The sequence below is a fragment of the Ruditapes philippinarum genome, unplaced genomic scaffold, assembly GCF_026571515.1.
Source record: "Ruditapes philippinarum isolate M1 unplaced genomic scaffold, ASM2657151v2 ctg11950_1_1_1_1, whole genome shotgun sequence".
Taxonomy (NCBI): Eukaryota; Metazoa; Mollusca; class Bivalvia; order Venerida; family Veneridae; genus Ruditapes; species Ruditapes philippinarum.
In genome coordinates, this window is record NW_026866867.1 from 29,925 (window position 1) to 53,341 (window position 23,417).

Here is a 23,417-nt window from a genome sequence, read left to right on the forward strand (position 1 = left end):
TCGAAAACAATCCAGGGATTAATCAGACTCGAGACAATAGAACAAAGACACAAATATAAATCTTTCTTGTATTAACAAAATAGATAAATACAGAATCCCTAAAGAAAGCCCAACACGGCAAAATTGAAAATGTTGCAGGCTCAGTTTGATTGAGCCTGTTCATGGACGGTACTGGAAAGTGCAAGAAATTTTGAATTTAGAAACATCTGCAGATGTGTACATACGGCGGTTATCATAGTTGTGTTTAAAAAATACATGCGCGGCGTTTTGAACTATGTCATCTGTTTAACTAAAAAACACATTGTGAAGCAAAATGGCGGAGAGGGCAGGTACTGTGAATTTTACTATGTTTTTTTATTGTTTGAATGTGTTTTTAAAGTTGATATAAATTTGTTATCAAACTGTTATGTACATTACGGTAGGTTAACATAAATCAAGCACTCACAATCGTTTGTTAATAAATGAATTATACACGATACAATTATTTGATTATTATCATGCTAGGCATTTGGTTTAACGTAAAACAAGAACTATTTTAATACCATTCTCGGACGAGGTAAAAGTGCTTTTAGTTGCATGGTTTCTTTCAGTATGCACATATTTTCTCCGGGATCGTCTACGTTATGAATCGTCTGGCCAATTTTAAATGTAATTTGTAGATTGGTAAATTCTTATGTTGAATAAGATATTCACAAGAATTAATGAATTAATGATTTCAGCATTATTACAAAAACATATTATTTCCGATACAACTTCAGACAGATCCTTTAGATTATTATACTTATTTTAAAATGACCAATAATATTCCCGGATTTCAGTTTGAAAATTTTAAAATGAATGATGATTTTTTTTCATATTTAGATTATTCCTGTAAATTTTACAAGAAGATCAACCCGATCCTAGACGAACATCGTTTGAAAAAACTATTCTATACATTGTTTTTTATATATTATATAACAAACGAGGTGACGAAGCGCCAGCGGCCAGGTTTGAAAGCAACAGAAGTTTGTTGCCTCGTTTTCAATATTATAATAAAATGTTATTATTGAAAACGCTGTATGAAACATTACGCCTTATAACTTAAAATGCGTTGTTCACTAAATTGTAAGTTTAATATAGCTTCAGAAGTACTAGTAAGTAAAACGCGAACAAGATTCAACCAGTCTCCATTGCTTCAAAATATGACCGCTCGGTAATATTTTACACACTTGGTTGGAAATGAGTCAAATGAATTTCCGCCCAACAGAAGTTTGTTTTTACATGTTTTAAACTGCTGAAGTAAGGCAAGTAATGGTGTATGTCATATGCGATTTAATATCTTTTGAGAAAAAGGACACACCCTTTTACAGTGTCACATATGTCAAACAAATACTTAAAGGAATTTAATTTATAATTTCATTTTAGTTATATCGGGGAAGCAAGTGGGATAGCATTTGACAGTTCTTTTTAAGAGAGTAAACGTAAGGGTGCAAATGCTAGCCTGTATTATTTTTCCCCATATAATTTTGATACTTTTTTCACGTACTCCTTGGTGGAAAGGTCATGTCCGCACATATGTAGTTTTCCTCCATTTGTTTATTTCGTGCTTTATTTTTAGGTAAATGTTAGTGAGAAAAATAGCCATTTAACAGTTAATAATAAAAACGTACAAATCAATAGTAGATGTCGGCTTCTTTTTCAAGTTTATTATCTTTTGTGATTTCAAGATTAAGAACTGGTATTTGAAAGAAAAAGCATAATGCAGGCCTACGTACTGATGCGTGCTTGACAGTATATCCAAGTATTGACTGATATATACAGTGGTTTGGATTGTTCTTATATGCTATTTCAAATTGTGTTTTTATTTGAGATGTGCTTTTCCTTGTAGGAGACGACCACCAACCCGAAGATGACTACACAGATAGTCATGAGAACTTTGGGATGGATACTACCCATTCCCAGCCAGCAATCCCTCCATCGCCACAAGACAATGACCAGCACCCTTCCCGGACGCAACTAGACTATGGACACGACACAAATACCACAGTGGTTGTATCATACGTTATTAAAGTTGTCTCAAGTTTTTCTAACATATGTGTAGCCATAGCAACGCTTGCAAATGCAACATTTCACTATTAACAGATTAAACATACATTAGTCAGAAAGACATGCTAAAGCTCATTTTTTTCAAAGTACATAAAACATTGTGAACAGTACAGTATGAATTGTGTTATCAGTGTTATCATATAACTTGTTTCGGGTCATTTGTAGTTCATTAATATGACATGTTTATCGACATCTTCCTCAATTGTTGATTAAACAATTTTAAATTACATTTGGAAAATAGAATTAACAACAATAATAATGTTGCAGGCAAAGTGACACAAAATGCCACGAACAAGAATAAAAAAAAAATGCATTTTCCAAGGAGAATGATAAAAAAATTCAAACTCTATGAAAAAATAAACATTTTTGCATGTAGAAACATCTATATATGAAATGACATATTACGAATTATTATTTCGTAAAAATGAATTAAGTTCCGGGGAAAAAAGTGTGGAAAATGTTACCTTAGGGGCTCCGTATATTTGTACTAAAGCATTAATTTTATGTATTTATTTCGTAAAAATAATACTGATTTACAGTAATATAGGTAAGGCGTAACCTTAAATATTCGAATTGCGGCATTATTATTATAGGTCAATTGTCAGTGGGCGGGCAGTAATATTAAACGGTGACTAAATATTTATAATCAGGCGAAGAAACGCTTATCTTAATATTAACATATTTCTTTAAACACAAAAAATGAAGCGTAACAAGTTATTTAAAAGAAGTACTTAGGGTTAAGGGGCAACGGCATTTTTATTTTAAAGGGGCATATCACAAGCATATCTAAAATCAAATTTTCATTCTACATAGCCTGCATTACATAGGCATAAGTGAGAGATATGTCCCCGGTATATACTTAAACATAATATGAAGCATGTATTTTCCAAAGTTTTGATGTCATAATTTCAGGAAATACATGCTTGCTGATACAATTTACTTAATGGTTCAAATCTATCTGACTAAAATTTGCTCCTAAATAAGGTCACACATATGGGTCTGACGATCACCAAAAGTTTGTAACATTCTCGTGATTATTGAAACAGCAAATCATCTGCGAGCTTTCACAATTTTAATAGCGATGTGATTTCTAATTTAAACCGATTGTAAACCAATACTGAGTAAGTAATTTTCAAGATTTCGAGGGAACGAATACAGGGTTTTCGATATACTCTGCATGTAAACAGGCAAAACAACCTTGCCTATTAAATGTGAGTCTATCATTTCAAGTTAACTTGTTTTAATTTTCTTTTTCGAACAAAAATCAACATTTTTTTTAACTTTACGGACAACGATATTTTGATACTTGTCTGAAGACACCGGTTTGATTGCATGACTCAAAATAGCTTTTCGGAAAATCCGAATCATAATAAAAGCAAAAGCTGTACGGTGTAAAACAGATCGACATGTAAAAAATAAGTTCATTTGAATTTTAGTCAGATTGTGGTTCAAGGGTATAAAAATGTTCAATAATTATTTAGTTAAAATGGATAAATAAATGAGTGTTATAAATAGGAATATGCGTATTTTTTTCTAGGTTGTTAATCAACCAAAAGCAGCCACCGTCATTGTCCAGCAGACACCCCCAGATTACATGGCGGTATCAATTTTGACGTGCTTGTGTTGTTTCTGTCCTACTGGAATATGCGCAATCTACTATGCAGACGAAGTAAGTTTACTATAACTAGTGTTGCAAAATGCTTACTGCCTGACAGGTCAGCTAAACAAGTATGATGTAAGATCTACAAAGGCTTTCCATGTTAGCTCAATAATAATAACATTAGGTCTAACATGCTTTTAATTATTAGCCATTAAGGGTAAGTGCAAGTTGGTACGGCAGTTGGTTTACTAGTGATTCCAGGTCAAGAGAGATTTTCTTAGGGATTTTATTTTACGTTCATTTGTGTATGAGGTATGCGAGCGCCTTCGGGTGAAACCTTGCGGTACTAGAGAGACAATCAAATTAGCAAAGTACATAGCGTTATCTCGTCAAAACAATTTAATGCAAACTTGATTAAACATTGTTCAGTATTATTTTTCCGAAATGTTATTTTGTTTAGGCAAACCGTTTGGCGAATGCGGGTAACTATCCTGGGGCAAGAAAGATGTCTGACAACGCCAAGAAGCTGATAATAACTAGTGTGATTGTTGGAATGATTTGGACGATCCTTGTGGTTGTCTTGCGGTTTACACTGTATTTGAACTATATACATTAAACAATACATTTACGTATACATGATACATGAATGAAAACATATTATCCTAGAACCTCAATTGTAACGCACTGACTTAAAAATCAAATTTTAAATGCATTTTTTAAAGATCATCGAAAAGGAAAACTGGATTGATCAGAAAATTTAATGTTAAATTGCTTCCTTGTTTCATCAGATCAGATTGAATCAGATTTGACAATCATTTACTTTGCCAAACTTTTTTCTAAAAACGAAACAATTTGTCATATTAGCTGAAACATATTCTGCTTTTTTACAATTTTTCTGATTTGTTGAAAGTTAATTGTTCACGTTAACTTTGAGTATTAATAACTTCTTAAAAGCAAAGTAAAATAAAATATTGTACATTGTTGATTTTATAACAGCAAAGGACTAAATAATTATTTTATTATTGAAATGGCGATTAATCTGGAGACCATTGGAATTTTTATTTTCGATAGGCAGTCGTCACAAAGGCAATCTGCCGGAAATCTAATAGCATTTATGCCAATAAACGCATTTGCAAACAGTTCATACAAGCCTTCTTTTTATAAGACTTCTGCGCATCAACTCTTCACGTGTTTCTACTGAACTAATCAGAGGAAATTTTGGCTGTGTGGTGTATGCTTATCTAGCGGACATTTGGAAGGCTAACTTTCGCATTGTATTAGTATTCTATTGGTATGCCATTACTTGTAGCATTCTCAGACTTTTCAAGACATGTACTTTCTGCATAAATTGTCGAACAAAATTGACAATGTGTTGACTAGATATAACGTGCTATCCAATCTAATCTAAATCACATTGCATGTGTAAATTATTAAATTGTCGAATGTATTTATGAGTTTATGCACATTTGATAGTTTTTTATTTCATGCCGTATATTCAATCAAGTCAGCTATTTCTGGAATTTTTTTTTAGCTAGAGTTGATCCGGTGCAATTTACGTAATTTACGCTCAATTATAAAAGCTTGATTTTGATATTATTACTTTCGTTTATTGTGTTACTTTAAATGATGCAAGAAAAATCAATCCCCGTAACACTTCCGTATTACAAGATGCGTATTTAATCGTAGTTCACAGTATAAAGGAAACTTGTGTTTGCTTGAAAGCCAGACTACAACTTCAGTGCTTCGGCGAAACGTTCGACATCAACAAGATTATAGACATGGGTATTTCTGTGCAATATAAAACCAACAGGCAGCTACACACTTTCGATGGATGACTTTGGGTTGATGGGTTCCTGTACTGGCTAGCAATTGTTTAACACAACAAAGAAATATCCCGTATCGCATTAAGCAATCAAAACACAAATACAGCAACGGTAGTGTTTCAAACTGTGTTGTTTGATTGCTTGACCACAATTATACCGTTTTGGGCGTTCTTTTGGTATTCAGATTTTAGCTGACCTGTCACGAAGTGACAGCGTGAGTTTTTGTGATTGCTCTTCGTCCAGCGTCCGTACGTTCGTCGTCCGTCCGTAAACCTTTACTGTAAATGACATCTTCTCATAAAATCTAAGTCAATTTCATCCAAACAGAAATCAATTGATGGTCACCTTTGAAATTGTTCAAAGAATTTAATTCTATGCAGAACTCTGGTTGCCATGGCAACCGGAAGAAAAACTTTAAAAAATGTTCTAAAAAACCCAAATAGATAGAGCCTAGGTATTTGGAATGGAACATCTTCTAGTGAGTGTCTACCAAGACTTGAGGTCTAAATTTGACCCACCCGGTGAGGTCATTGAGTTTCATTGTATATATTAAAAACATAAAAAATATTCGGATAAAAACACCCAAAGAACTAGAGCTTAGATGTTTAGCATGGAACATTATTTGTTTTAAACATTATTATGTGAGTTTCTACAAAGTTTGTTAAAATAAAAGCCGTGAGGTCATTAATTTTCTTTATATATGTATAGTAAAAGCTTATCTTCTTAAAAAACAAAGAGCTAGAGCCTTGATATTTAGGTAACAGCATCCTCTAGTGAGTGTCTATCGAGTTTGTTTAAAATAAAAGCTCTGTGTTTAAAAATAGCCCCGTCTTGGTGGCCATTGATTTTCCTTATATGTACACATCGTTTGAAACTGTGGTTTTCTTTTAGCAATAGCAACCAGTAATGTACTCATGGACTCTTTCAGATTAAATATGAATTTTGTGATATCAGTTTATGATTTATATCTGCTTTTGTATAAAGTTTACAATAATTCTTGTTCTTTGTCATGGATACTCTCTATATTTCAGGGCAATCATGGCTCTCTTGTTCTTTATTTCGGTGCTTACATAAAGTGAAACTGTATGACTTCTGCGTGTTCTAACTAGCAGCTTAACCTTACAATAACAAAATTGCATGAATGGGTTACTGATAAGAATTTAACAGGGTTTGCACTTGATCCCATTTAGGATAATAAAATATAGAGGAAAATACTATCTGGTTTGTTGTTGGAATTAGTTCCCTGTCTCATGCGGATCAGAGCATGTCACGTTCTATAGGCACACAGTGTGAGTGTTAACTTATTTTTTATTTTGTTTTCTGCATTGGTAGCCCTTTCATTGTGTTTCATTATTGTTTTCACTTCTGGTTATCTTAGAAAATATCTAGCGGCGTTATTATGATTAATGATGATTTAAGATGGTGTCTATTACTATCTCAGTGGGAGGTTATCTATCTGTCAGTAAATGCGTTAGTCAATCTACACCCAAACATTGATTCTCATGTTTTCATTTCGTTAGATATGATTCTAATGTTGAAATCTTTAACGTGGTTAATGGTAAAAGTAATAATGAGGAGCACAGCAATGTGTACGTAAATACACAATGGTAGGAAAATCCGTTTGTCAATGTGTTTGTCCATTCCAACATATTGTTTTGACAACCTTGAAGCAACTACTGGCTAGTATTCAATTGCAATTTGCATGATGCTGCAGTACTTTTTTTTTTATAAAAGTATATATTTTTTTAAATTTTAAGTTTGAAATAACTCAATATTAAAATGAACTTTTCAAAAATCATAGTAGGGCAAATTGATTGCAAAAATGTAGCGAGTAAAAGGTTTAAACTATGCTATTATTAAGTAACTGTAGGGAGTTTAAGAAACTGGTCTGAGCAACTCGCTTTAAAATTCATGTTTATGCGATATTCATATTAAATGCAGCGAACCTTGCAGTAATCTTCTTTCTTCCAAAAATAGAATTTGATATTTGCAAATATTTGATGTGAACAATTTCAATTGATTAAACAAGAATTGTGTAACAAAATGGCGGATAGAGCAGGTATTTTTTTATTTATTGAATAATATTTTAGTTTCTTAAGCGGTTTAAATGGTTGTTCACTGATCTTACAAGACTGTTATGACACTGTTATTTAAATAGTTCAAGCAAAGTAGAGCCTGGTGATGCTTAAAACGTTTTTTTTTTTTTTTTTTTATTCACAAATATTATACATAATTATACATAATTATACATATATACAATTTGAGATATTCATATGTATTAGAGTTACAACGTACATAAACACACAAAGTGAAAAAAGCTTGAAACTATCTAGAGGTTAGTATAAATCTTTTAAAATTTGTAGTATTTTGTCAAAAAAATTAACTTTTGTCTTCTTGTATTTAAAGTATTGATAAATTATTTCAAATTCTGTTTTAAACAGTTTTAAAATGTTAAATTCATTTGACCAATTATTACTACAAAAGTAAGCTTTATAAATACTAAAACCTACAATGGTGAGTATAACATTTATGTAAAAGTATTCTTCTTGACATATTTTATAACCGAAAATAAGGATGTCTAGTCTACGTATATTTCTTTGAATTCCGCACTCTTGAAATATATATAAAATTTTCTCCCAAAATACATTTACTGCCATACAATCGATAAAAAGATGTTAATAATCTTCTATTTTATTACTTTTATTACAGAGTGGAGATGAGACCATTTTCCATTTATAGCGCGTTTCTTTGCTTGTAAAGATCATGTTTATTACTCTAAATTTGAATTGTTTATACCGATTATCAGGAATTCTTGTAATGAATTTATATATATCATTCCAGTCCATAACTTCATTATTTGAAGTCCAAATTTTGAAACTATTTCAAAGAAATGATCACCATATTGAGATGACGTGTCGCGCGCAATATTTGGGTCGCTACCTTGAAGTTCAAGCATGACCTTGCAGCAAAATCTTGTCCGGCCAATAACTTTGTTACGTCAAGTCGGATTTTAAAACTATTTCACTGAAATGATCACAATATTAAGACGACGTGTCACGCGCAACATTTGGGTCACTACCGAGAAGGTAAAGGTCGCAGCATGACCTTGCAGCAAAATTGTGACCGGCCAATAACTTCGATATTTGAAGTCGAATTTTAAACATATGTCACAGAAATGATCACCATATTGAGTCAATGTATCGGGCGTAACATTTGGGTCGCTACCTTGAAGGCCAAGGTCACAGCATGACCTTGCAGAAAAATCTTGTCCGGCCAATAACTTTGTTACTTTAAGTCGGTTTTTAAAACTATTTCACTGAAATGATCACAATATTAAGACGACGTGTCGCGCGCAACATTTGGGTCACTACCGGGAAGGTAAAGTCACAGCATGACCTTGCAGCAAAATTGTGTCCAGCCAATAACTTCGATATTTGAAGTCGGATTTTAAAACTATGTCACAGAAATGATCACCATATTGAGTCAATGTGTCGGACGTAACATTTAGGTCGCTACCTTGAAGGTCAAGGTCACAGCATGACCTTGCAGCAAAATTGTGTCCGGCCCATAACTTCGTTACTTGAAGTCGAATATAACAACTTTTTCACAGAAATGATCACTATATTGAAATGACGTGTCGCGCGCAACATTTGGGTTGCTACCTTGGTCAAGGTCACAGCATGACCTTGCAGGAAAATCTTGTCCGGTCAATAACTTCGTTATTTGAAGTTGGAATTTAAAACTATTTCACTGAAATGATCACCATATTTAGACGACGTGTCGCGCGCATCATTTCGGTCACTACCTTGAAGGTAAAGGTCACAGCATGACCTTGGAGCAAAATTGTGTCCGGCCAATAACTTCGTTATTTGAAATCGGATTTTAAAACTTTTCACAGAAATGATCACCGTATTGAGACAATGTGTCGGGCGCAACATTTGGGTCGCTACCTTGAAGGTCAAGGTCACAGCATGACCTTGCAGCAAAATTGTGTCCGGCCCATAACTTCGTTACTTGAAGTCGGATATAACAACTTTTTCACAGAAATGATCACTATATTGAAATGACGTGTCGCGCGCAACATTTGGGTTGCTACCTTGGTCAAGGTCACAGCATGACCTTGCAGCAAAATCTTGTCCGGTCAATGACTTCGTTATTTGAAGTTGGATTTTAAAACTATTTCACTGAAATGGTCACCATATTTAGACGACGTGTCGTGCGCATCATTTGGGTCACTACCTTGAAGGTAAAGGTCACAGCATGACCTTGGAGCAAAATTGTGTCCGGCCAATAACTTCGTTATTTGAAATCGGATTTTAAAACTTTTCACAGAAATGATCACCGTATTGAGACAATGTGTCGGGCGCAACATTTGGGTCGCTACCTTGAAGGTCAAGGTCACAGCATGACCTTGCAGCAAAATCTTGTCCGGCCCATAACCTCGTTATTTGAAGTCGGATGTAACAACTATTTCACAGAGATGATCACCATATTGAGATGACGTGTCACATGCAACATTTTGGTCGCTACATTGAATGTCAATGTCACAGCATGACCTTGCAGCAAAATTGTGTCTGGCCCATAACTTTGTTATTTGAAGTCGGATTTTAAAACTTATTCACAGACATGATTACCATATTTAGACGACGTGTTGCGCGCAACATTTGGGTCGCTACCTTGAAGGTCAAGGTCACAGCATGACCTTGCAGCAAAATCGTGTCCGGTCCATAACTTCGTTATTTGAAGTCGGATTTTAAAACTATTTTACAGAAATGATCACCATATTTAGACGACGTGTCGCGCTTAACATTTGGGTCGCTACCTTGAAGGTCAAGGTCAAAACATTACTTGCATCAAAATCGTGTCCAGTCCATAACTTCCTTATTTGAAGTCCGATTTTAAAACTATTTCACAGAAATGATCACCATATTGAGACAATGTGTCGTGTACAACATTTGGGTGGTTTTTACACTTTGAACTTTGTCTGTGACATAACCCTGACACTACAAGAGGTATACCTTCCTGTGTCCAAAACCTATTCGGGGAGCATCGCCCGGATCAACCGGCCCTTGCTTTATTCATAAATCATTATAGGCCCTATCCTATAAAGGAGTCAAATAAATGATACAATAGTTTTGGTTTCATATCTGTTTACATTAAAGGGACTCCACTGAGGTTCAAAAGCCTAAAAACATATCATTTGAATTTCTTACATAAATGAGCTGGAGCACTTTAAACAGACACATCTGCAAAGATAGTTAAGAAATATACTTTGAAATAAATTGAAAATCGTATTTTGATGCTTTTCTTAGCCTAATTTGAGAGAAAAGCGTTTAAACGCTTCTATTTTTTGTCATTTTTTCACAATTGGAAAAAAAATATTCTGGAAAAACGAAGTGCGCGAATGATCTGAAATTTTGCTCAAATATTAGTAGTCTAAACCTACATCAAATGGTACATTTATCTGGAAAAAATATTTTCAGTCCCACCATGTCAAAAAACCTCAGTGGAGTCCCTTTAATTGAAGCAAAAAGAAACGTAAAGAACATTAAAAAAATAGTATGTGTTTAAATTTCGCGTTTTGTGTATATTGTATTGATCCTTGTCATAACATTATTTCATTTTTTGTTATAATTGTTCAAGAATTATTCAATTATTTATTGCCGTAATGAAAGAAAACCATATGACAAATTACATTTAAACAATGATGAACGGGGTTATAACTACAATTGGACGTTGTTTTTTTGTGTGTGTTTTTTTCACTTTACATCCCTCAAATTTACAAGATATTTTTTCAAACAAACTCAAGAAAATGAAGAATAAAACAGTATTAAAAACGCTTTGGTAATGGTATTAATTTTGCGAAATTTTAATGATAAGATAATTAAAAAAAAAATGAATTATTCTTATTCAGTTTTATAATATAAAGCAAACAATTGGTTGTTTTATAGAGATCAACAGTTACATTAAACTGCTTTAGAAAATAGAAAAAAAATATGTAATTCAAAATACTTGCTCTCTCCGCCATTTTATGTGTTTTGTTGTTGTTGTTCTTTCCTGCCTAATAAATATTAGCTGAAATTTAATATCGCTGCGCATGTGTTTGTAAAATACTAAATGTTTATACTAGAACAAACACGAAACTTAAACGATTTAACTTTGGGCTGACTTTTAACTACTTTATTGTTTACTGCAAATAAGTTTGTTATATTGTTAAAATGACATGCCCATAGTTTATAGTGAGTGAACGGGTGAAGATCAAAATAAGTTTTCATTTTGCTATAAATTTCTCAGTTTAATAAGTAAGTTGCATAAACAATAAATAACACACCAATAAATAACACACAGATTCAAATGAAATTTCTGTAAATATCCATAACGCTTAGTTTATTAAAAGAGTGGGGCAGTCTTTTTAAATTTTAGGCAGATTTATAATTTTGTCCAAAACATTTTCCAATATCAACTGTTGGTCAAACACCATTTTGACGGTCAATCTTTTGAAATATAAAGTCAATTCAGTTCAACTTGACTATGAAAGTATGAGCATATTGTCACTTTGAATGACGTAACCATGTCCTTGATTGATTGATTATTTGATAGATTGATTGATTGATTGATTTATTTATTTTCACGATTTATATACTGGTTAAGTAAAGCGAGATCACATGTGTGCATTTTTTAAATTTATGTTAGGTTCAGTAACATGGATCATTAAAAAAATTTTAAAGTGGCTATAAAACTTTTAGGAGACAAAACTAAGTCTGTACAGTACTATCCGATTTTTATTTTCTTTTGTTAACGAAACTGTTTACTAGTTTCTCTTTTGAAAAAAGATAACTTAGATGCAAAACAGTGCCCCTGAAGATAGAGACAAAGTGTTTTTAAGCCTGGTTTCAAAATTACAATCATAACCTTAAGTCAGGCAATTGTACACTTTTATTGTTTGTGTTCGGGGATAAGAAAACGTTTTGCTGTGGCACAATTTTGACGAACTACTCTCTCCAACTGTAAGAATGCAATCAATATTTTAGCATATGTTTGTATGTTTCGTGCATAAGACTCAGAACGTCCACTGAAAACATTATCGACATTATTAGAACAATCATTACCAGGTCGTCTTAATATGAGGATCATCATTAATATGATGATGATAATGATGATGAATATGATGATGATGATGATTAACTTATACTTTTGACAATTATGGTCATGATCATATTGACACGTACTGATAAAAATGATACTGATGTTTTTTGTGAACGGCATATATGAACACATAAATATGCCAAAATATTAATTGCATTAAAATTTTGAATGCAAGAAGGTCAATGTCCGTCGAAATTACGCGACTACAAAATGTTTTCCTATCTCTATATAACGATTGGATGACTTTATGCAGTAAGTATAGTGTATTCTCTTCAAATTATTTTAACGTTTGCCATTTTCTATAATTATCTATACTTCTACCGTCATGACACATGTTGAATTGTCGTCTTTTAAAAACTTTTATATAAATGCTTTGTTGCTGGACATTATAATTTTTATGTTTACCATTTGCAGGAAAGAAAATCAGATTGTGTCATGTCGGAGATTGTTTGTGCCAATTGATTCAAAAAAACATTTGAGTTTATAGAGCGGACATTAAAATTAGATGTTCTCACATCGGACCTTCGGATGTAACCCTGGCTTTGAGGGTAGTGATTTGATTGTTGTGCGCTGGACACAGTGTTATAATGGAGATCATTTGTGCCAAGTTATCTTTAAAACATTGCAGGAGTTGAAATGTGATGCAGTAAACACGACTTTTCAACACATGATATTTAAGTGTTGCCTTGACTTTGGGGAAGCAACCCAATTATAGCGTTCCGCACATTGTCTTATAATGTTGATTATTTGTGCCAAGTTATTTAAAAATTTTCAGCGGTTTACAAGTGATAGAGCGGGCATGAAATGCTAGACCTTTAAGTGTGAGGTTGACCTTGGTAGTAGCAACCAAATTATTGCACTCTACACGTCGTATCATTATAGTGATCAGTTGTGCCAAGTTATTTAAAAAATAATCAGTGGTTTAAAATTTATTAAGCGGTATAAATACTGTTTAAACCAAACAATCTATTACTTGTGCATCGGATCATTTAAGCTTACAACTGATTTTACAAGGTCTAAAAGCCTTCTTATACACATCGTTTTATGTTTCAAGTTTATTAAATATAATTGTAGGCCATCGGCCTCATACAAAATTCAATGTAATATGTATATCTGGTTGTTTCACAAGTTATAATGTACAATACAGTAGCATATTATATTGTACAACAATGAAGAGAATAATACGAAGTACATAGCTTATAATGTAAAACACGCAGTTTCAAATTCAGAAAATTAAACACAATGCAAAAAATATAAATGCATGTAAAAACATTGGTTCATATTTGCGTAATTTTCTGAGTAAAAATTATATAAAAGCATGATATAATTTGTAAAAAAAACTTATAAAACAGTGAAAACTAGTAAAAACTTTTATCCGAATGTAATTTTATAAAGTATAAAACTTTTAGCCCAATATTGATTTGTACTTACATACAAAGATATGTACAACAAACAAGAATGATATAAAATTAAAAATGATCAAAAATACGCAACTACAATAAATGTTACTATCAGTTCAGATAATTTCAGAAATGAATTCGTTCTCAAAAAAGAATCATGACAGTATATAGTCGACGTTGACAATGACTATACGTAGTTTTGTATGTTTCTGTTACGATTCATCATTCCGGCATAGTAAACAACAAATCCAAAAATGCCTAAAATCAGTCCAATGATTATTGTAGCAATAATCAATTTTCTTGTACAGTCTGACATTTTTTTCGCTTCACCATAGTCCCCGGAGAGCTCGAGATGCCGTGTCTACAAAAACAAAAATAAAATATAAGACCTGAATTTATTTTTGATCTGAAATATATTCACAATCTCTGAGACATGCTAACAATTGAAGAGTAACACCGCCTTTCATCAATAGGGACTTGCAATAAATAGCCTGCAATTGCAATGCTAGATCTGATGATGGAGCGATTATCTTGCAGTTACTTCTCCATTCCTCTCGGTATGTGCACGTTGTGGAAAAGGTACAGGGTATCGGCAGATGACTGAAGATCCATCCGATGGCAAGTTTGCATACACTCTTCAGCTTAGATTTACGGTTAAGGCGGCACAACTTACGTTGTTTGAATTGAGCTGCCGATGCACTGAGTCAGGACGATTGGAGTTGACCTACAGAGTATGCATAAACGGCCATGAGTGCGTGCACCAAGCATATAGTGATTCCTTAAAAAAGAGGTATTTTGTTCAGCACCAATAGCCTTAATCGTACATTTAGGGTCTCATTGGCCGCCGTACAGTGTCCTCCTTTTGGTTCAGATTGCATGTCTTTGCCTTAAACTTCGTAAACATTGTATGGAGGTAAATGACCACCAAATACACACACGCTCATGCACATGTACGCATACACATACAAACATACATAGGATACTATGAAATTAAAACATGCACTTACTTTGAATGCAAAATATACTGCGACTAGGCCTGTTGGCCAGAACATACAGCAGACGAACAAGGCAGGAACAATATGGCTTGGAAGTGGTTTCTGAATTATGTTCAACACAGGCCCTGGTTGTGGCTTGCTCATTACCTATGTTAGAAAATATAATACTTTTGCTCTAATTTATTTGTACAATCTATTTCAAAAGCCTATTTTGTTATTAAATTAATGGTAGTTTCAAATACTAGTAAGGATACAAAAAATGACAATATTAGTAGTATGTTCCACATTATAACAGTGCAAATTTCTCGATGTTTGATTGGCTTTAACAATTTGTGCCGTACAAACTGAGCAACCGAACTACCCACAATAACAATGATTGTATAAGTTAGAGGTTAACTATATGTGCATATAATTTTATTATTGCGTTTAGTCATATATCTCGATTCTAATATAATTACTTCGAAAAATGGATTAAAGTTTCACCACAATGATGACTATATACATGTAACTGAATAACTCTTTATAGCGCATCGTGTGCGTACCCGTTATTAGCGTCTGACGACATATTCTTTACTTGCCTTTTTCTCACTCTTTGATGCAAATATATTATATTGTTCATGCGTTTTATTTTATGAAACTGTCGTCAGTAACAATTTACATTATAATACAATTATAATACAAGTTGCTTGAACTGGAAAAAAAATACCGTATACTGTAGGCTTTGTGACATTATATAACCCAGGGCTGTGGCCTCGGGACATATATATCTTACTTAGTCTATATTCCTCCGTATATGCTGTCAAGAACCTGTAAAGCTAATGCTCTCTCATTTCTATGTGGATGGAAGATAAAAAAGTATGATAACTTAATTACTTAATATCTATTCTTCAGGTGTTGATATACTTTGGCCTTGGTAATATTTAAGACAATATAAAAAGGTGTGTTTCTAAATCTTAGCAAAAGAAGCGACTAACTGCTGAATATGTACAGCGAAAACGACAACATCTTATATACGCATTGTCCATAATACATCATAGCAACATCGTGATAATAATTGCAAAACCATTGATGTCTAAGAAAGAAACACTATTTACCACCGCTGTATTTGTAAGTTCGGTAACGGGCTTGCATGTTAGATGTTCAGACCCTTGCTGCGGTGGTGTCGGTTGGTAGGTAGATGGCACACCCAACTCAAAAGAGGCATTCTTTTCTGTGTATTCATCTCCATTCTGATCATATCCTAATAACAAATTCTGATCATATCCTAATAACAAAGAAAACTTAGATAACTATTGTGGCTTCAAAAATAGCATTAAGTAAGATTATATTTTGAAGTTTATCATAATTAACATTATCATTTATTGAGTGCTATTTCTGATCATTCTGAAAACTTTGGTATAACAAAATATCAAGTCTCCAAATCATAAAATACTGAATTATAATTTATTCTATAATTTTTTTATGTGTATAGTATGTAAGGGTCTGTTTCTTGACTTTTTACTGTGATGAATATCCAGGGCTCTCAGACGAGAGCTTTAACCCGAACTAGCATGAGTAAAATTTCGTTTAAACTTGAATACGTGTGTGCATGCATAAAATTGTATTATCTATTTTGAAGGTATTCATGATTTGTATCGTAAAAAGAAAAGGCTAGCTATTTCATTTATCCCAAGATTCATATATATTTTGAGGACATGCTATAGTACAGTATTCGTTGTGCAATTGAATAGTTATAAATAATGGTCATTGGTCCTGTTTGATTAACAAAAATATCTAATATTATGTTTAATGTTATTCTAATTTAGTCAAAAGGTGTGGACGTTTGTGCCTTTTCTAATTTGTATTAATAAAGAACATATGCGCATGTTTATGAAAATACCTAAAAATGTCAAAGTTAATATGTTAATAAGAATAAAATTTAAAGGAAAGACCTGTACATATGCAGAACATTTTTTACCGAAACAGTTAATCTGCCTTAAACGTAGCAAAACACATTTTTTCCCATAAAACCTCCTTATTATCATATATGACTCGTGCGTCTTTTTTATATGACTGTATAACAACATACGCTAAAATTCTGGTTGCACGGGCAACATGCAACACAGAAAGCTTAAAGTTGATAATTTCTTATCCAACCAAGTATTTTGCAGTGACATTGTGTATATGTTTGAAAAGAGGTTTTGAAAATCTTTTAGGTCATGATAATCAAAACGTTTAATATCCTTTCCTTTAAAACCCAAGTCCTTTCAGCGCAATTAGCACCAATTGATTTAGACGCATTGCATAGCTTTTCATTTTTGGGCCATTTTGCACAATAAAATTAATGATTCTGGGCAATGATATGAAATTCCGAAATTCGCATAAAGCTTTTAGAAACAGAATCCTTTGTCGTCACGTTTTAATTCCTCAGTAGTGTGCCTTTAAATGACAACAAAAACAAAAATATTTTACATACCTGCGTTTTTCAACATTGTTTAACACTTTGTATCGATAGTTTACGAATAATCAAATCGTTTTAAGTCATAAAACGACCCTTTCTACAATATATCCAAATATGCTGTATTACGATTGCACCAACACTAAAAAAGAGCTATGTAAATATTTGAATAAAGATAATGTCGTGTTAAGAACTTCACACTCAATACACTTTTTATGACCATGTAGTCTCAATATTTCGACTACAAGGTCGGTCGATTTTACAAACTGTAATTACATAAATTTCGTGAAGTGTATAGTTATAATAAAAAACCTAGCGTAATAGACACTGTACTATGGTAATATTATAACAGCAGTTTGGTTTTAAATTTCCTTCTTATTCGGTTACATAGTTAGCTAGATGTTGCATTCATTCTATAGTATGTTTATATTGACTTGTCAGTTATGAATACATTACAGCACTCATTTAAATATTCGACCACACTTTGGTCCGTCTGTGAAAGTTACGAGTATATAACTAATGTTTTTTTTATGTCATAGCAGCTCTATTTAAAGGTCATCATCACATCCACATTAGCACAGTCGGTTAATGAATTGCCTAAAATATATGAGAGGTGTGGTTCGATCTCTGTTTCTATTTAATATTTAGAACAACTCTTTGTTTATTTTTGCAGTACATTTTAATCGAAATGGCCGAGTGCTTGCAATATTGTCTACACGGATATGAATCAACTTATGGAAACTTGTATTGTGATTTACAGCATACAAATGACATTAATAATTTAATCCGAGTGAATTTTAAACATTACTACATAAATCATGTCATTTAAAAGGAGTATTGTCTTTTTTAAAATAAGTGCAAGACATATTCAAACAAATCGAGATTGTTTTTAATTTAATCATAGAGCTATGAATAGAGCTGTTCAATAATGATAAAAATATAGATAAAACAAAACATAGACCTAATGGGGTATCGATCTTACAACATATAGGACACTGAGAAATAATAAATCCGTAGTTTACCTTATTGCGCTATAACGCTCAACTATCTTATACGTATTTTATAGACACAAGTTTATAGTCCATTGATGTTCACCTTCAACCAAAAAAAAAATTGGAAATAGATAAATGTAAAAAAAAAGCAACGGCCATACATAGATAAAAATTGCTTTAGGCATTTGAATAAGGAATAGAGACACTTACTTTATTTGAAATCAAAACATTATCCTATAATATGTTTCGATGTTAAGTGTCTATTTAAATTTCGAGCTAGTTTGATTTTACATAATAATTTAAACACTTACAATTTTAAAGTTTGCATGAGGAATATTTTTGAGGTTTCGGCATTTAGAGGAGGTTCAGACAGGATGTTTAATTTGTGCATAATTATGTTAAGATGTTATTTAATTATTTAACTGTGGTGGTAAATATGAGTCTCTATTAAAGGCAGTCATTTTATTTTGTTTGTGATTAATGAAGACTGAAAGAAGTGAACGAAAAATCGTGCTAATTCATTTTGCATACATTTTAAACTACGTGGAGCTTAAAGGTCGTGTAAATATTTTTTTTATCGATTTATAATTTCAACAAAATATATACATTAATTACAATTATATCTATTTATTATTAAATATGTTTAAATTCATTTATCTATTCTTTACACGTAATCTTCGTGTAAGTCAGATTAAGTTGTTGTTAACAGATGATAACTTGAACTTGTGTTTACATTAGAAACATTAATGATAGTGCTAAAATATGCAAGGCAGACTGAAGTCATAAATAAAAAAGGCAAACCGACCTTAAAAGCGCAGCAGGTAGGGTATGTGTCAATAATCATGATAAGGTTTTATTGCATTCGTGTATTTAAATTCCGTTTATCATTTAATGAGCAGTTTTGTTTTATATACATGCAAATGCATGAGTCCTGAAATAAAATGTGTTTTATATTGATCCATATATTGAATAATTATTCAAAAAAGTTGTACCATATAATGTCTCTGTTATTTTAAACATGTATAATTACGTAAACATAATAAAATGTTGTGGAACAAAATATTATTATGCTACTTTTGTAGGGTTTTATCCGTTTAGCAATGATTTGTGCATTGGTCATTCGCTTTTAAGGCAATTAAATACCATAGTTAGTTCATACAAGCATTTTGGAAGCATTCTTTTTCAAACTTCAGACAATGGTTTTTGTAGCAGATATAAAGCTTTTTACATTTTAATGTAGTTTGAATTTGGTATAATTAGATATTATAGTAAATTATAATTTCACTTGACATGAAGTTGCTTTCATTATCAAGAGCGGAAATAAAATGAAATAAAAATAAAACAAAGAAGCAATTTATAAGAACAAAATATAGACATAACGGAACGTATATTAATATTTCAAAATAATATATTTTGAGCAGCAAAAAATAGTTACATTTCGAAAAAAATGTAAGTTATCTTGCATTATACAAGATAAACTCATACCCTTATATTCAACAAAGAAATCATAGTATGGTCATAATAATAGTTATATTAGATTATCATTAAAATAAAGAGTGGTTTTTGTCTCAAAATCTAAATATTCATTATACAACATTAAGCTGCTTAGCAATTTACAGATCTTTCATGACATATATTTTTATGTTTAAGCTCATTCACGAAACACTACTTATCCACACCAAGTGACAAACAAATTATCAATTATGTCAAGCATAGAGGTATGACCATATAGATCATTTTATCTCTATTATAACAAACATTTTTCTCTATATCTCTCAATTAAATCAAGTAAATTTATGGAAGAATGCCTGACAGAAATTCGATCCTAAATGCAATACCATTGAAAAAACTAAAATTCAAGTTTTGGTGAAGTTTGATTTCAAATCTAGACTAAATTCTCTACAGTTCTGATTACATCTTTATTGGAGGGTTCGAACAGCAGTACGCATTGATATATAACAGTAATGTAAACACATTTTAAGTATGCACATGCTATTTAACCAAGTGTATACATCAGAAACTTGCCAGACAAGTTGTGTGCACACAGTATCGATCCTAATCTTATAAATAACAATGGATGTGCGGAGAGCGATGTCCATTTCCTGTTCAAACAAAAGAAAGAGTTTTTTTTTTCTTTTTTTTAATTCAATTTCCTAATAGAAACCAAAAAATACGTTTTTTATAGAAATCAACTGACTAATTGCATTAAACAACGCATTTTATTCTGCTGTATATCAAAATCATAACAAATTGTTGATAGATTTGAAAAAATTCTCAGTACCTGCTTTCTCCGCCACATTGTGTCACGATGTTTTGTTTTTTTACATGTAAAGCAGACGTAATTTCAGATCGCTGCGCATGTGTTTGTAAAATACCAAAAGTTTATGTTTAGAACAAGAAAGCTGAAACGCTTAAATTTGAGTTTGTTTATGTCTGTTTTATTGTTTTACTGCAGTATTGTAAATACTTAATAGGCAATGAAGTTTGCTATATTATTTAATAATGTACATTTATTCATCGATGAAGTAAACGAACGTCAATTGTGCGCTTTTGTTTCTGTTGGGTAAGGTTATGTGTATCAACAACCAAATGTAAAAAGCGGCTTTTAAAATAAAATATTAGATGTCAAACTTACGTCTGCACAGTTTTATCCTAAACGAACCTGTTTTCTTGTTCCTATAGGCAATTTGTTTGAAGGTGTTTTACGCCATGGTCATAATAATAACAAGTTCAGTATTATCATCATATTCATCTTATGAAACTCGTTAACATCAATATCATTACCATCATTCTCAGCACATCATAACATGATCATGAACATAATAATTATCATTATAAGTTTATACAAAACGTCATCATCAACATTCTTCGTCATGTTTCCAAAGTAAAAATTTATGGTCTGGCTTCAGATTACATGGAAAAGTATTTCATCCCACAGGTCACTGTTCATTTTACAAGACCTGATTAACTGGCAACTAAAGGTGCATTTGCAATTTAGGAGGTAAACGATTTTGGTTCAAAGACCTTCTGCGTTGTGTGTTATTCGTTGTGGCTGATTTATTTACCTTTAACAGGTTACCTTCCTTCAAAGAATCCGTGAAGAAGTATTTGATCAGAACTGTTGAAGATCAAATCATCATCGGCACCATCATTAGCATCAGTATATCATCATACCCATCACCAGTTCATATTTGTTATCAACAATTATATCATTATCAGCAACAGAACATCATTATCATAATCATCAAGAGACAATCGTTAACTCATTATATAGTTATATTCCGTTCATTATCGCCATCCTCATCATTATTGCTACTATCATGATTTTAAGCATTATCAGTACATTATAAACATCGTCATCACAAGCATCATCATGATCAGTTCGAAATATTGAAGAAAAAAAAAACAATGTAGCCTTCTATTTTAGAAATTTTCATTTAATACATCATTAGAGGATCATGAATGACTCTAAGGCATATTTGCCCATTTTCCTATAAGAATAGATACAAAATACATTCAAGGTAATAAAGTAAATGCTAGTAAAACGTTGGTGAGAATTAACCAGTGGACAGTTTCTGCACTACTAAAATCCTTTGCATTAATCAGCGGCCAGTTTTCCATTGGATAATATTTCATTCTCGACAGCTGGATACTACCCTGGATACTTAGTGGATTGCGTTTTTATCCACTGGTAACAGTGACGGTTATTGATTCTTGAAACAATATGAACGATGTATTGATGAATTAGAAACTTCAATGAATTAGGAAGTTCCCAAAGAAGCAATTATGCATATTTTGTGCTTTGATGTTGTTTTTTTAAATAAAACACAAAAAACCTTTTCTCATTCCAGTACATTTCATTTTAGAACTATCCTTTGCATTGTATTCTATGGTGGGAAAACTATTCCTCACATTTTATCAAAGAGTTATTTTGAAATGGGAGAAATATCCTTTGAATTTTATTTTAGAATGGCTAGAACCTTTCTTTACATTTTATTTAAGAATGACTAGGAAGTCAAACTGATAACAGACAGTCTTTGGCAAAAAAAAAAAAACTCTCACTACCACGTGGTAGAACTGCGAAAGTGAAACTGATGAAAATTGTGATGTGTTTTCTTGGTTTTCGTTAGTATTTTAAAAATATTTTGATTTTCTAACAGTTCATCATTGGAGAGGTACAGCCCAGGCTTTATGAAATTGACAGTGCAAATGTGCAATGTACAGAATAAATTGTACTCCCACCTAGTTATAGACATAATTATCAATAGACTTTAGTTTTTGGGAAACCGAAGTGGAAGTTACTTCTAATGAATATCAAATTTGAAAAAATGTACAAATTGCCATTTTTGTAACTATGCCCCCACTTCAAAGAAGAGGGGGTATATTGATTTGCATTTGTCTGTCTGTCGATCCGTCGGTCCGTGGGTCCGTAGACCAAATGGTTTCCGAGTGATAACTAAAGAACCCTTAGGCCTAGGAACTTCAAACTTGGAATGGTTATTGGTCATGATCAGTAAATGACCCCTATTGATTTTGGGGTCAAGGGGTCAAAGGTCAAGGTCACATTGACATTGTAGGTAAAAACGGTTTCCGATCAATAACTAAAGAACGCTTAGGCCTAGGAATTTTAAACTTGGTATGGTGATTGGTCATGTCCAGCAGATGATCCCTATTGATTTTGGGGTCAAGGGGTCAAAGGTCAAGGTCACATTTACTTGAAGTGAAAAACGGTTTCCTCTCTATACCTAAAGGACGCTTAGGCCTAGGAACTTCAAACTTTATATGATGATTGGTCATGACCAGTAGATGATCCCTATTGATTTTAGCGTCGAAGGTCTAGGTCACACTGACCTTGAAAGTTAAAACGGTTTCCGATCAATTGTAAGTAAAAACGGTTTCATATCAATAATTAAAGAACACTTAGGCCTAGGAACTTCAA

At 32.4% G+C, this 23,417-nt stretch overlaps 2 protein-coding genes across 2 annotated transcripts; one reads left to right on the plus strand and one right to left on the minus strand.

The window, feature by feature from the left end:
- The first annotated feature begins 223 nt into the window (after positions 1 to 223).
- On the plus strand, positions 224 to 4,582 carry LOC132734052 (proline-rich transmembrane protein 1-like). Its single transcript, XM_060720748.1, has 4 exons — positions 224 to 329; positions 1,868 to 2,028; positions 3,623 to 3,754; positions 4,146 to 4,582. Exons 1-4 carry the CDS (start codon positions 314 to 316, stop codon positions 4,299 to 4,301), a joined length of 465 nt encoding a protein of 154 aa, XP_060576731.1. The 5' UTR covers positions 224 to 313; the 3' UTR covers positions 4,302 to 4,582.
- Positions 4,583 to 13,568: 8,986 nt separating this feature from the next.
- On the minus strand, positions 13,569 to 17,758 carry LOC132734049 (uncharacterized). Its single transcript, XM_060720744.1, has 4 exons — positions 17,505 to 17,758; positions 16,144 to 16,313; positions 15,062 to 15,196; positions 13,569 to 14,415 (listed from the first exon to the last, which is right to left on the minus strand). The coding sequence occupies exons 1-4, from the start codon at positions 17,518 to 17,520 to the stop codon at positions 14,242 to 14,244; spliced, it is 495 nt and encodes a 164-aa protein (XP_060576727.1). The 5' UTR covers positions 17,521 to 17,758; the 3' UTR covers positions 13,569 to 14,241.
- Positions 17,759 to 23,417: the final 5,659 nt, after the last annotated feature.

Bases quoted from the DNA above. Each gene is read 5' to 3' on its own strand.
- LOC132734049 (XM_060720744.1), bottom strand. The intron at 15,197-16,143 runs GTAAATAGTGTT...TTTCTAACATAG, and splicing joins AACTTACAAATACAGCGGTG to GTAATGAGCAAGCCACAACC. The intron at 14,416-15,061 runs GTAAGTGCATGT...TTGTTTTTGTAG, and splicing joins CAGTATATTTTGCATTCAAA to ACACGGCATCTCGAGCTCTC.
- LOC132734052 (XM_060720748.1), top strand. The intron at 2,029-3,622 runs GTTGTATCATAC...ATTTTTTTCTAG, and splicing joins ACGACACAAATACCACAGTG to GTTGTTAATCAACCAAAAGC. The intron at 3,755-4,145 runs GTAAGTTTACTA...TATTTTGTTTAG, and splicing joins CAATCTACTATGCAGACGAA to GCAAACCGTTTGGCGAATGC.